This window comes from Anomaloglossus baeobatrachus, chromosome 7, assembly GCF_048569485.1.
Source record: "Anomaloglossus baeobatrachus isolate aAnoBae1 chromosome 7, aAnoBae1.hap1, whole genome shotgun sequence".
Taxonomy (NCBI): domain Eukaryota; kingdom Metazoa; phylum Chordata; class Amphibia; order Anura; family Aromobatidae; genus Anomaloglossus; species Anomaloglossus baeobatrachus.
The window spans coordinates 126,731,935-126,746,315 of NC_134359.1; the positions used below are offsets into that span (position 1 = coordinate 126,731,935).

At 39.8% G+C, this 14,381-nt stretch overlaps 1 protein-coding gene across 5 annotated transcripts in view; it reads left to right on the top strand.

Annotated features, from left to right (window-relative positions):
- The window catches only part of PARD3B (par-3 family cell polarity regulator beta), a 1,965,757-nt gene that overhangs the window by 276,103 nt on the left and 1,675,273 nt on the right, over positions 1-14,381 (top strand). For all 5 annotated transcript variants that reach the window (XM_075317687.1, XM_075317688.1, XM_075317691.1 and 2 more), the window contains exon 3: positions 12,459-12,618. In XM_075317687.1, the coding sequence (XP_075173802.1) occupies positions 12,459-12,618 (160 nt within the window). The remainder of the gene's footprint in view (positions 1-12,458; positions 12,619-14,381) is intronic.

Consider the following 14,381-nt stretch of genomic DNA (forward strand, 5'->3'; position numbering starts at 1 on the left):
ATTTTTTGGTCACTTTTTTCACTTGTAATTCTTAATCAGAAGTATAAAGGAGAGGAAAAGAGATCTTTTTCTGAAGTCACAGTGATTGAGAGATAGCTACAAAAACTTGTAACCAGAGATATAGTGAATTGCTGTAAATGTGCAGATGTCCGAACATCAGCTGTAGAGATCCAGATATACAATGTATTATTCTTTAACTGGACATACTGAACTGCAGAATATTAGTCCTTGTGCACCCGGAAAGGGTCATCTAAAGTATACGTAAATGTTGAAATTGATGGCTTCCTTTCCAAATTCGTCCTTAAGGTTTTATATCCACTGGAACATCTTTGGTGTTTAAAGCCTTAGGAAATTTATGGGGTAACTTTGAAAGCCTGTTCTTTCTAATGGACTGTTCATGTGTACCATGCACTTTTCTTTTGTACGTTTCCTTGGTCATGAGAAAAAAATATATTTTGACAGGATTTAAATTATCAATGAAAAATGAGTGGCTCAAGCTCACAAACATGTAAGTATAGTGAAAATCCTAGTCCAGTGAGGAGGAAATCATGTTGTCTTTATCACATAGTGTTTAGCCCTGTTCACAGGATTATAGGAATAAGTAGTAGAACAGTGTATTGGAGTTTTGCGTCAATAATGCTCAATTTTGCAAAGTTTTAAGATAGTTTTTGACTTGCATAAAATAAAATTTAGTCCGGGTTCTTCGGGTTCAGACAAACTTTTTAAAAAGTTCTGTTCTGGAACTGGACATGACATGAACTTCATTTGATGTGTGTTCACACTACATCCTATCTTTTCACAAGTGCAAGCTGATAAAACACTGCAAGCATAAAGCACTGCAAGGTTTGAAGTCCGAACATCAAACATCGGGTTCGCTCATCACTATTTCTTAACAAACGTTGCCAATTTGGTACACTTTGACCGCAATCTATAGACAACATAAAAAAGCCAGAATAGGATAATTTAATATATTTACAGCATTTATTTTTTAAGTTTAAATAACCCTTAAAACAATCAGACAAAAATGTATCCGAAAGTGTAACTTTAAAGTAAAACACTCACTAGGTCAAAAGTGCCAGTATTTTTCCTTATTTTATTCCCACTGCTTCCCTGAGTATTCAGTTTTCTATTTGTTTAATCCACCATACAGATCCAGAGATATGAGCTTTTTTTTTTATTGAGTGCTAATTTTTATGGTCTTTACCAAAGGAGTATGGCTCACAGATTCTCAGGGGTTTAGGCTGTTCTGCATTAATTCCCTGTGAGCTATGTCCCATTGGTAATACCATAGAAATTATCACATAATAAGACCCAAAACTGGTCACATTTTACATAGTGTATAGTCTTTCAGACTATTTTATATATCTCTGAGTGACGTACGTTGTCTCAAGGCTCCTCGGAGTCTTCAATGAAATAAACTGCATGGCGCATGATAGAACCAAGAGATTATTTCCATGCAGACTCCAAAGCATCTCACCGAAAGTTAACAAAAGACTGTTGATTCTCAAATGACTGGATACAAGACATTGGAGAGAGGAAGAAAGATTTACTGTTCAAATTATTTAGTTTATAAAGTAATTACAAGAATTAATCAAACATATTTCAACAAACCGCGACAGCCATATTCATTCTACTTAACCAGTCTTTTCTGATACAGATTTATTGTACATAAATCACAATATTTCTTCAGTCATTGAGGTCTGGTTAGTGTATGACCGAGGGAAAATTTCAGAATGTTACAAATGTGATGTCAGTTTTTACTTTTCTGTAACATCTCAAAAGATCAAAAAGAAAAGTTTTTTGCAAGCATACATAGCCAGGTCGGAGTGTATTATTGCATGCATAAGTAGCCAAGTCGGAGGCATGTGGATTACAGCATAGCTCAGATCCCCTGTATTTAAGCTGTATTTCCAGATTCTACTTGTATGTTTGTGCCAAATACTAACCGTAAACACTTTTCAGATGTCTGAGTTTGGTGTCATCAGTGTTCTGGAACTGAGTGTTACCAGTAATTGGTCAGTGTGTCTTCAGTGTTTTTTCACCAATGGATAAATAAATAAATTACAGAGCTTCCCTATCCTTTCCTGTGTTAAACATGATGGCACATGGATGACATCCGTGTGCTGTCTGTAGTTTGCACCGACCCATAGACTTGTATTGGTACTTGTATTCATGATGGTAATAAAAGGACAGGTCTCCGTGACTATTAATTGGACACACAGTCCGCAAAAAAGGGGGATATGTAAATAGCCCCATAGACTGTAATGGGTATGTGCTCTATCCATGAAAAACATTGATAGAACACATACCTGAAACATGGATGTCTGAATGATGCCTGGAGGAGAACCTGTCATCAGGATTTTATACCCCCAAATTATGGCTTGTATATTAAGGTGCATTAATGCTGATTAAATTTTTACTTTTATTGTACAAATTTTTTTTGGTGTTTTACAGAAATCCATGGTGGATATTATATAGTGATGAGTTGCAGGTGCTGTGGAGTGTGCACTCCTCTTACAGTTTTGATTCTTTCAGCCTATTTTCCTCCAATGCCTGCCTCTTACTCCTGAGACTCTTATTTCAGTGACCAATCAGTCAGAGATGGGAGAGAGTGGCAGGAGAGCGGTAAGTGCAGCGCTCACTCACTGCACTTGTAACTTCAGCGATGGATCTCTCTAAACCACAAAACAAATTACTACAAGAGATGTAAGGATTTCATCACTATTAAACATTTATACACATGTTTGGGGTACAAAATTCTGATGATAGAATTTAGAAGGCATGTATGAGACCTGAAATTGTTGTTGCAGTAGTTGTTTGCCTATTACCTTGGCACTACCGCCGGAGCTAATGATGGCTCATGTGGTCATGTGCGCGGTAGTCACACTGTCACCACTGCAGCCTGTCAAGAAACAGCTTGGGCAAAACCAAGGAGGCGGTCCTGGCTCAATGATGAGTGGTTACAGCTGAGCTTATCATTTTGAGTCTGCAATTCTTTGGAATAAAAAATAATATTTATTGGAAAGCGACTTTGTTGTTTTGACACTAATATTTACAATGCTACTTTTAAGACATGAAAACTGTTTCATTAACAGTCTCAAAATAACTGCTTCAACTCAATGGTCCCTCTATTTTCAGAACTAGAAGTGAAAAGGATAAATAATCGATTATTGAATCTTGAATCAAATTAGGAGGCACTGTTTCAGTGAAAAGTAATAAATAAGGCAAAATTCAAGTAAGCGCATAGAGTACTAGCTAAATGTGCTGGGAACCAAGCCAGTGAGAGAGCGTTCACACTACGGCATCTTCCAAGCATGAATGATTTTCTGCTTTGGATTAATGGCCCCGTACTCCGCCGCCTATTTACATTTTTACTTGGTTTATCAGATCATTTTCTTTGGCAATTAATAGGTAAAACAGACATAACTTGACAGCATCTTGTAAGCTCTGTCTAAAATATTGACATTGTGTTATAATTATGTTAAAGGTTTATGAGAGTTTTTGTCTTTAGAGAGTAAGCATTTATGATTTGATGTCTATAAGGATTTAGGAGCACAGTGTAATTGATTGATTAATAAGAAGAAAAATGTAATAAAATTAAGGCGAAAGAAATGAATAAATACACATTAATCGGGCAGGAGCAATACGGCCTGATGTATTTTTTATTGATGGATGTTCAGGAAGTAACATCAATGCCACAACCCCTTTTCTTGATCAAAGTTGCTGATCTCTGTTGAATGATATGACCTCGGCCGCTCTCGGCATTACATGCTTAGCTTTTTTTTTGCTCTGCGAGACTTCTACTTAATATAAAGTCTCTTAGTTTTACTGCTTTTTCCTATCTATAGGAAAATCCATTGACATTTATCGATCTTTATCTCTGTCAGGGAATAGTCAGGAAGCCCCTCAAAAAAAAATAGATGGTTGACTGGTTTGACCGACTTTAAAGGGAATCTGTCAGCAGGTTTTTGCTTTGGTATCTCAGAGCAGCATGATGTAGGGTTAGAGACTCTGATTCCAGCGATATGTCACTTACTGGGCTGCCTGCTGCAAATTTGATAAAAATCCAGTTTCTTTGTACTGTAAATGCAACAGTTGTCAGAATGCTGAGATGTGAATAGCCCACACCACTGACTGGCATCTTCCTGTGTACACAGTGCATAGGCAGTAAGCTTCCAATCCATGGTGGGGGTGGAGTTACACAGATTGAACTGTCTTGCCTGTACAAGAAAGCTAAGCCTCTAATAATTATCTTCTACTGATAAAATACTGATTGTATTAAAACTACAGTTAGCTGCTGAGTATTTTATACTTAATTTTATTATATCTTAGGCTCAGGAATCAACTCTCTGTCCCTATATCAAACCTTGCTGACAGACTCCCTTCAATATATTTGGTTCTTTACTCAGATAGAGAAACACTGAATTCAAAATGATATTATCATAGTAATCTAATAATTTTATACATACCTGTTCTGAATACGTTTTCCAGTTTGGGGCTCCCTCTTTTGGTCAGTGCTGGGGGTGCAGTTGATGTGTGGAATGAAAGCAACACACCTGCAAAGGACTGGCAATCAGGTTCAGATTGGACTAATTATCTTAGTAGCTTTCTCTTGTTACTTGCTGGTGGTCAGTTGCTCCTGTGTGTTAATGACATTCTGTTACCAGCTCTGCTCACTTCCAGAACTACTCTCAGATAAGTGGTCTTTGTACCTCTGCTGTTTGTTTTCCACTTTCTTGTTGCTTTTTCTGCTTTGATACTAATGCATGATTCCTATTTTGTCTGTGTGGAGTTCGTGGTGGAATGGTATCATTCCCTGCTGGGAGTGTCTATATACTTAGCTCCATGATTCTGCAAGGTTTGTGTTTGTCATGCTTGGTATTAATTCAGTCCCTCATCTGTATTAGTGTTTTTGGATCCCAGTAACATCTGAGTGCTGGTACAGTGGGGGAGAAGTTGTGTCACCTCAGGAATTTTTCATATCAGTAGTGCTGGTATACATTAGGGTTTTTACGGCTGCTGACAGTTGCTCTTTCCTATCCTTTCCTATAAAGATAGTTTGGGCCTCACCTTTGCTGAATCTGTCTTTTCTAGCTTTGTATTGTATTTTTCTATATCTCCGTAGCCTTTACATGTGGGGGGCTTTCTATCTATCTTTGGGGACTACTCTGAGGCAGATTAGCTTTCTTATATTTCTATCTGTGAGATTATTTAGTTCTCTGGCTTTGTCGAGGCGTCCAGGTCATCGTAGGCACGCCCCACGGCTACTGTTAGTTGTGTGGCAGGATTAGGTCTGCAGTCCGTTAAGTTTCCAGCCACTCTGTTACCTTTTTGGGATTCTGCATTTTTTGATCCTCCTCGGTCCCTGAATCATAACACATACCTCTTTTTCAATAAAAAAAGAAAAAGGTTTGATTCTTAGAAGAAAGAAGGGGGGGAAAGTGCAAAGATGTCCCAATTGGGATGGGGTTAAAGGACTCTAGTTATGAACTGTGCTTTTTATATATATATATATATATATATATATATATATATATATATATATATATATATATATATATATATATATATTTGTATATATATATATTCAAGAGCCATAAAATCAAGATATACACAAAAAACTAAATTTTTTTTAGACCATTTCTTCTATCCCAATGTATTAGTGAAGGGATTGTTTCTGTATATAAACTGCAACAGGGTGTTCAAAGGTGGGTTTACCTATGCAGTGCCTTCTGGAGATAGTGCTCATTGATTTGTAGGACCCTGTCCAGAGACCACATCAGTAATCTGTGGCCATATGACAGATACCTGGGGACCTCCTCTTACCTGAAAGCATCCATGGCTCCTCTTTTGATAAGCTGTCCTGGTGCCACGTCATTTTACGAGGTGACACACATCATGTTGCTCCAGGCTGAGCAATCGAAACATGTCCTGCATATATACGCCTGGGCTCCTCTCCTGCTGCCACAGATTACGGCTACAGCCACTAGACTGGGTCTTACAAATCGATTTGCACAATTCCTAGTACCCAGCAAGGTTTTGATTTAGCTGTGCAACACCACTATTGTGCTTCTCATTACTATATTTACTGCTAAACTCCTCTGTTAGATCCTATTAGCTATGACTTCTATACACATTTACAAATTAATTATAATCAGAGTTATTCCATTACTTTTAAATGGAGAAAGTATTTTATTTTTTAAATAATTTGTGGCTAGGCAAAATACATAAATCCATAAAGCCAGCAATAAATAGTTTTCTGATTGAGTGTTCTCGTGTGTTGAGTGCTTTATCTTGCGCTCTCCATTAGCCATAAAGCTCATTTTAATTACAAGTGGTGAACTGCTCAGATGAACAATAACTGCCTGGCACCTATTCGAGAAAATAACTAATTAGGCTTTGCTAGACAGTAAGATATTGTGCTTCAGGATCAAATTGAAGTTAAATCTGCTCTATGCAACCCTGTCACTAAAGATTTGTATCAGCGCAATCACATGGACCTGAGCATTTCCTAACATTTGCTGGGGTCTGGAGACACATTATGATCTAATCTCATGTAATGAGTTGGTCACTTTTACAACTGATGACACGTTAAGAGAAACCTGAGGTTTAATAATGTGTAAGAAGAGTGGTTATCTTATCTTCAGCTGTCCAGTCCTACGCCAGTTTTTGTCCGGGTCAAGTTTAACGGGAAAATTCACTGAGCAAATAAACAAGTTAGAACATTCCCTGTCTCCTTGTTCTCACTTTACCACCGAGATTATATGCAGCGAGGGATTCTAAATAAGAGGCGACTAAAGGAGTTGTTTGGTATTGATTTAGTCTTAAACCTTTTGTTTATTCTACATTTTATATACTAGGAACTGAATCAAGGTGGAACTATTTCTGCGCTGTGTAAGAATGACACAAATCCAAAACTACTAACGTTTAGGTGGTTTTATTCTACGCATTTCGAAATGTGTCCTCACTTCTTCATCAGGAAAATCCACCGATTTTTAATTTTACATTTCCCATCTTTTTCATATACCCCAGACCGATATGACAGTCATGACTGCAGAGATTACAACAAAGACACATTTGACTTCTCAAATTTCCAGCACCGTCCCCATCTATTTCCAATCTACACAAATTCCTCATCTTGCTGATACCTTAATACTGAACCACTGCTGTCGTACGTGTCCTTATTTCTGATCCTCTTAATACCCCACATAATGTCTGTTACGAGGGGGACCCGGGGAAGCGTGCCAAGATGGGGAATGGACAGCTTCCGCCGGTCAAGGTCCACTGTGCGGTGTAAGGGACCGCTGCTATGGTGGGTGAAGAGTGAGCGGGTTGCTGCTAGCGATCGTCTGGAATGTCACAGACGATCTATGTACACCGGTCTGCCCTAACCCGTGTGGGTTGTATGGCAGGGATCACACGGCTCGGTGTACCTGTTGCACGGGGAAGCACAGAGGTGCCCACGCACGTGTGCCAGTGGAAGTCACGAGAATATGGCACGAGGGTAGCACAGAGGTGCCCACGCACGTGTGCTTTCAATAACCAGGTGAGTCCAGTGGAGACTCGAGGAGCTCACCTGGGACAGGAACACGGCCTGTAGAAGGAGCTACTGCCGGAGCAGCAAGGCAGGGACACGGCCTGCAAACCAGGTGCTGCCTAAGCAGCAAGGGCCAAGCCCACAGAAGAAGATAATGCCTGAGCAGTGGCGTGGCAGCACGCTGCCAGACATCCAAACATAGAAGGACGGTCGCGCGCCGCCATGATGGCAGGAGGAGCTTTTAAGGAGGTGTAGCTCCAGCCAAGGGCGGGCGCGAGGCGGAGATGACGGACTTGACCCAATCAGGATCCACGACATCCCAGCCTGGCCAGGCAGGATTCACCACGTCACCAGCCTTGTCATCAAGCCGTGTGACGTCAGTGGGCGAATCAGGATCCACCAAGCATAGCACATGCTCACCCTCCTGCCTCTGGGAAATAGAGGCGGGATCCTCGGTCTCACAATGTGTAGAGATAACGGGAGTCTCACTGCTTCCCTGAGCAGCAAACCTCTGCACATTGCGCAACCTTACAGACCTTCGAGGCTGCTGAGCAGGAGGAGCTGCGGCAGGCAAGGAATGGGAGACCGCCTCATTTCTTGCAACAGGAGTACCACTAGGTGTCACCCTTGTGCTGCCTCTCTGAGGAGGTTTCTCCTGCACTCTGCGCAATCTGGCAGACCTTCGGCGCTGCTGAGCAGGAGCGCTTGTGGCAGGCAAGGAGACTGTCTCATTCCTTGCCACAGGAGAGCCACGAGGTGTAACAATGTCCTACACTGTGCCACTTACAAAGTAAATGTCTCGTTTGTGCTTTCTAGATGGTAAAATTGCCCCATTGATAAAAATATTAATAACCCATGCTATTGTCCTCGACAAATGCCCACATTTTTGCTCCCTAGCAAGTAATAATGGCCTCTGTGTGCCCATTTCACAGTCACAGTACACTGAGTGCCCCTATAACAATAATACTTCTAAAGTGCCCACTTAATATTTGATAATGTCTACAGAGTTCCCTTAATTATGTAGTACCCCAATCCACAGTATAATGCCCCCCACAGCTTTATATAGAAAGATACACATCTCTGTATGCACAGCATTATGGGCCCCATAGCCGTCCTCTCAAACTGTATGATGGCCCCCAGTAGCCACCCTGTATAATGGCCCCCAGTAGCCTTCCAAATGTATGACAGCCCCCAGGAGCCTCCCACTCTGTGATGGCTCTCAGTAGCCCAACTCATACTCTATGATGGCTTTAATTATTTCCCCCACACTTTAATATGGCTTTCAGTATCATCCACACTGTAATATGGCCCAATGTATTCACCCACACTGTAATATGGACACAGTGTTTCCCCCACACTGTCATATGGCACTCAGAATATCACCCAATTGTAATATGCCCCAGTATCCTTCCACACTGTAATATAGCACTCATTTTTCCCTAACAGTGTGATATGGCCCCTATTATTTTCCCCACAATGTAATATGGCCCCCATTATTCCCTCCATACTATCATGCCCCCCAGAAATCCCCACAAGCAGAAAAAAAACCTAAAACGTGTTCTACAACCTATCCATGTATCTTGGGGAGTCTGGCGGGAGACAAGACCAACAAGGTGATGTCATTGTGCCAGGGCACCCAGAGTCACATCACATCATCACTTTCTATGTCCCTGCCTTGTCCATGAGTCTCCTTGCTGTTCTGTAGACCACAGACCTGAATCAACCTCCTATCTATAGAACAGAGTGCGGTAGTGCAGGGAGACTGTGTCTCCCTGCTCTACCATAGAGTTTAACTGTATTGGCGCTGCGTAAGCGGATACAGTTTTTAGTGGCAGTAGCTCTAGGAGGGCCCCTGAGTTTGGGGGTTTCTGGGTAATCGCTCCCTTTTCCCCCCCCCCCAAGTAGCTTAGCTACTGCCTATACCTTTGCTACTTTTTTCATATCTTTCATTAGATATCATAAAGAGTTACTGCATGTGTGGTCACCTTAGGTGAAACATGGCTGACATTCATAACCTCTATTACCTATTTACAGAGTAGTTTTTAAGTGTATGATCCAGCTGATGAGACCACCATTAATCAGAAGAATACGGGCCCAAAGTCCACTCTGTGAATTAATCTATACTGAGCACGTGTAAGCATCAATCCTATTAGCAGTAACAAAAAGCAGTGATCGCACATGCTCACTTTCACTTTATTCACAAAAAATGACTTTAAGAACCTCTTCTCAGCAATGATGGGGATTTGAGCTGCTGGACACCCAGTGATCATAAAATTAGTGTTTATCATATGTATAGTTGATAAGTGTTGTTTATTGGAGAACACTAAAAGTAATTCACAGTCTTTAATGAAGTCATAGTTCATATGTGGCCCTTATAACATGCCAGGTTGGTCGCCACTCCTATACACAATGAAAAAACAGTGGTCACACAATGTCACTTCCATTCTATTCACAAAAAAACTTTGGGACCCCCTTCTCAGCATTGGTGGGGGGCTGAGCTGCTATTTATACTTTACTGTTCTATTGTTCCTACAGCTGTTCATAGAAAACTATGTTCCTTGTAAAATATCTGTTGTTTCTAGTTTACTTGTTTTTGCAGTCTCTAAATCATCTATTTTATACAGTTGTCATAGATTATTATTAGCTGTGTATGTGTGACAGCCGGAATAATCCATTATTTGCAACATTTCCATTGTACTGTGATCTCGGGTCGAAGCTGTGATCATAGGTTTTTGTCTTTAATTAGTAGAGGCACATTTTACTTGTTAAGAATGTTTATTTCTCATGCAGGAAGGTTTTTTGCACAGTTTTAATTTGCATGGACAAGAAGCTTTCTTATTAAAAATACATTGAAACAACAGTATTTCTACTTTTTGTGCTAAGCAGTAAAAAAATCACTGATCTGGAAGGTTAAACTGTTTGAAAAGTAAAAGATGATTTCTAAAGACATAAAAATATCGAAAAAAAACTCTGTCACATACAATTTTTTCACTGACACTGACTCCATGGGCTTTTTTTTTGCATATTTTGACCCCTTTGCGTGACCTTTGGGAGATCATTTTGGTATCATTGGATTGGTTTGAAATTAAAGGACACTGTGCTGCGATTGGCTGCTGTGGGCAGGAAAAAATTTCATACCCAGCTTCCAAAGAGTGTGGTGGTGTCCATAGCATCCAATCATAACATATCTTTCATTTTACCTTAGCAGTATAAGAAATTAAAGATGCTCTGTGATTGGTTGTTATGGGCAGTAAAGACTAGGGATGAGTAGCCACGTAGAAGTTTGGGTTCACTGGGTTCAGCCGGACTTTAGTTAAAAGTTTAGTTTGACCCGAATTTGTGTGCTGTAAAATGGCTGTAAAATGGATGTCGTAAGGTTTAGTGGGCTGCAAAAGGAGGCAAAATGAGGCAAATGCCCTGCAAATGTGGATATGGAATAAGTTGAAAAAAAGGCTTGGACGCTCACCTATTTTGGATAACCACTGCAAGTAAAACAGACAGCTGCAGGTTGCCACCTTCAGTTGTCTCCTTTACCTTGGCTGGTTATCAAAAATAGAGGGGATCTCATGACGTTTTTTAAAATTACTTAAATAAATAAAAAAAGGCTTAGGCTCTGCGCTATTTTTGATAACGAGACAAGGTAAAGCAGTCAGCCTGGGGGCTGGTATTACCAGGGTGAGAAGGGCCATGGTTATTTGGCGCTTCCCAGCCTAAAAATAACAGCCCGCAGCCGCCCCAGAAATGGAGCATCATATTAGATGCGCCAATTCTGGCACTTTAACTAGCTCTTCACAATTGCCCTGCTACAGTCGCAATTAGGGTAATTTTTGTGGGGTTGATGTCAGCTGTGAATTGACAGCTGACAATCAAGTCCAGAGGTTAATATTGGATAGGCATCTATCAGATACCTCCATTACTAACCAGGCAAGTATAGAGTTAAAAAAGACAAAGACACAAGGAAAAAAAGTTTATTTGAGTAAAGACTCCTCCACACACCCTCGTTCACTAGTTTATTACTTCAAAATAAATCCTTGAAGTTCCAAAGTAATCCAAAGAGAATAAGGCTACAGAGGTCACTGCCAGTCTGCAGGAGGCCCCGAATTTCTCATACTGTAGGGAGAGACCTGACTAGTCCGCAGACAGCTTCTCTGCATCCATTCCATTGATAGACAGTTCTCTCTTATATGTGGACATATGGGAAGAACTATAGGGAGAGATCTGACTGGTCTGGTATAGTCCCCAGACTGCTTCTCTTCACCCACTCCATTTGTAAACAGTTCTCTCTTATCTGTGGACGTATGGCAAGAACTATAGGGAGAAACCTGACTAGTCTGGTGCGGTCCCCAGCCAGCTTCTCTTCACCCACTCCATTAATAGACAGTTCTCTCTTATCAGTGGACATAGTGAGAGATTTGTCAGTCACCTGGATCAGGGCAGGGAGAAAGCATTCAGGGACCAACTAGTCAGGCATCCCACGATAGTCCCCGGCCAGCTCTTCAAACCATGTTTTCTCTAAAATATATTTCAGAGGACATACCTGGCTGCAGTTTCACAGCCTGGCTCTGATTCCTTTTGCATGTGGTTCAGGAGACATTACTCTGACAGGTTCCCTGTAACAGCTAGCGTATTCTTGATCTTAGTTGTAGATTAGCACATGTACAGCTATTGGCAAGGTTACCTGCTGTTTTAATTGACAAGTTAAAAAAAATATCTGCTGTGTCTACTCAGTAATTTACAGTAAGTGGCTAGTTATCACATGTGTGAAACCTTGCTGAGAAGTTATTAGCTATGTCATCTTATATATTGTTATGCACATAATTTCTAGAACTGATTATGGTTGTGCATGTCATTTCCTGAAGCTTGTCGTTTGTTGTCTGTGTAAGTGGCACTTGTTTAACAATTTCTATGTTTTTTTTCTCAGCTTATTGCCATATTTGATGAACAGGACTCATCCAACAGAAAAGACGATTCATCCATCATCACAGATCGTCTCAGTCCTGACCATTTCGAAACAGAGTTGCCCTCACAGCACCTGCCTCTAAGAGGGGAAATTGAAGTCACCCCCTCATCTCTGAAGCTTGGTATGCCGTTTTTCATTCTCCACACTGTAGTTGCTTCTCATTTTTTTGTACAGTATGAATGGAAATTGTAAGATGCACACTTATTTCTGTGGATATCTTTGTGAAAGTTTAAAATATCCTTGTCTCGTCAGCATCTTCTTGGGAGGAATGAAATTGTAGGTTTACTCTCTCAGCCTTGTTATTTTATATTCTTCCCACATTAGCTCCGAGCTCAGTATCTTCTACACGAAGTAAACAATCTGTATGACAATGCAACACAGATCTTAAGCCTGAATGATGGCATCAGCCTAAATTCCGGGAGAGGGAAATCTTGTAGAATGAATTGTTACACGGCATCTCAATTTCCATCTATTGTCTGTGCCTTAAACATAAGCAGTTACCTGTCGCATCTTGTCTCTACTCTTTTCTTGTAAAGTCCTTATTTCTTGTCACTGCAGTTTTTCCATTCTGCGTTAATTCTTAAAATCCTTGTTATAGGTTGATGGGAGGAATAGGCATAAGAAGGTCAAAATACGAGCACAAATGTGAACTGTGATTACCCATTGTTTTGCTTATTTCCCGTACATTATGCACTTGTTCAGATATGTAAAATGTCTATTTCTCCCTTTCTTTTTCTGCCAGCACAAACACTCTGAAACATGAATGTCTGGTTTTGTTAAAATGTCCTTGTACAATGCACAGTTAGATGCCAAATTACATTGCAGATCTTCCTCTCTGCGCTCATCAGCGAGAATGCAAGCAGTACACTTTAGTAATAATACAATTTCTAGTGTCATATCATATTGTAAGAATGAGCTAGTGGTAATTAGCTCTTTGATTATCTCCATAACATCTCAGCATTTACAATTATAAGAACTAATTAGGTGAGAAATAAATGATAAACTGTAGAATGGATATCAAAGATGAAAAGAAAAGTGAATATAGAGTGCCCCGTGCAGCAGGACTGATCGCAGATGAGGATGCCATCTTAATTTGTATTAATGAAGGAAAATAAAGGGAACATTAACCCGTTACTATTAGCGCTATGATCGTCAGCTATGTTTTTACTCTTTGCGACATTTTTTGATAGCTTGAACACTTAGTTATAAGACAACTGACACATAGATCTCTTTAACCCCATCACCACCCGTCAATTTTCAGCTTTCCGTTTTCTTTTTTTCCTCCCCTATTTCCATAATTTTTTTTCCATTGACATAACCATATGAGGGCTTGTTTTTTGTACTTGTGAATAAAACTATTAGTTTTACTATAGAGTGTACTTGAAAATTGGAAAACAAAAAATCCAAGTGCGATGACACTGCTAAAAAACGGCAACTCCAGAATATTTTTTTTTTATTATTATTATTTTTTTTTTTATTTAACATGTTTACGAAATGGTAAAACTGACATGGCTGTGTAATTCTTGAAGTCAGTACGAGTATATAGATACCAAATGCATATAGCTTTTCTGTTGTTTAATTAATAAAAAAAAAAAAAACGGAGGTTTTTTAAAAAAAAACAAAAAAAATTAAATAAATCACTTTTGGCTACATTTTATGAGACTTGTAACGTTTACATTTTTCAGGTTCTGAGACTGTGTGAGTCCTTATTTTTTGCGCCTTAAGCTGACATTTTACATATACAATTTTTAGGTAGATGCAATGTTTTGATCGATGTTTAATGCAGTTTAGTGTAATATTGCGGCAGCCAATAAACAATCCTGGCATTTTGAATTTTCTTTTTCATTACGCTGTTTATGGATGAGATTAATTTATTTTATATTT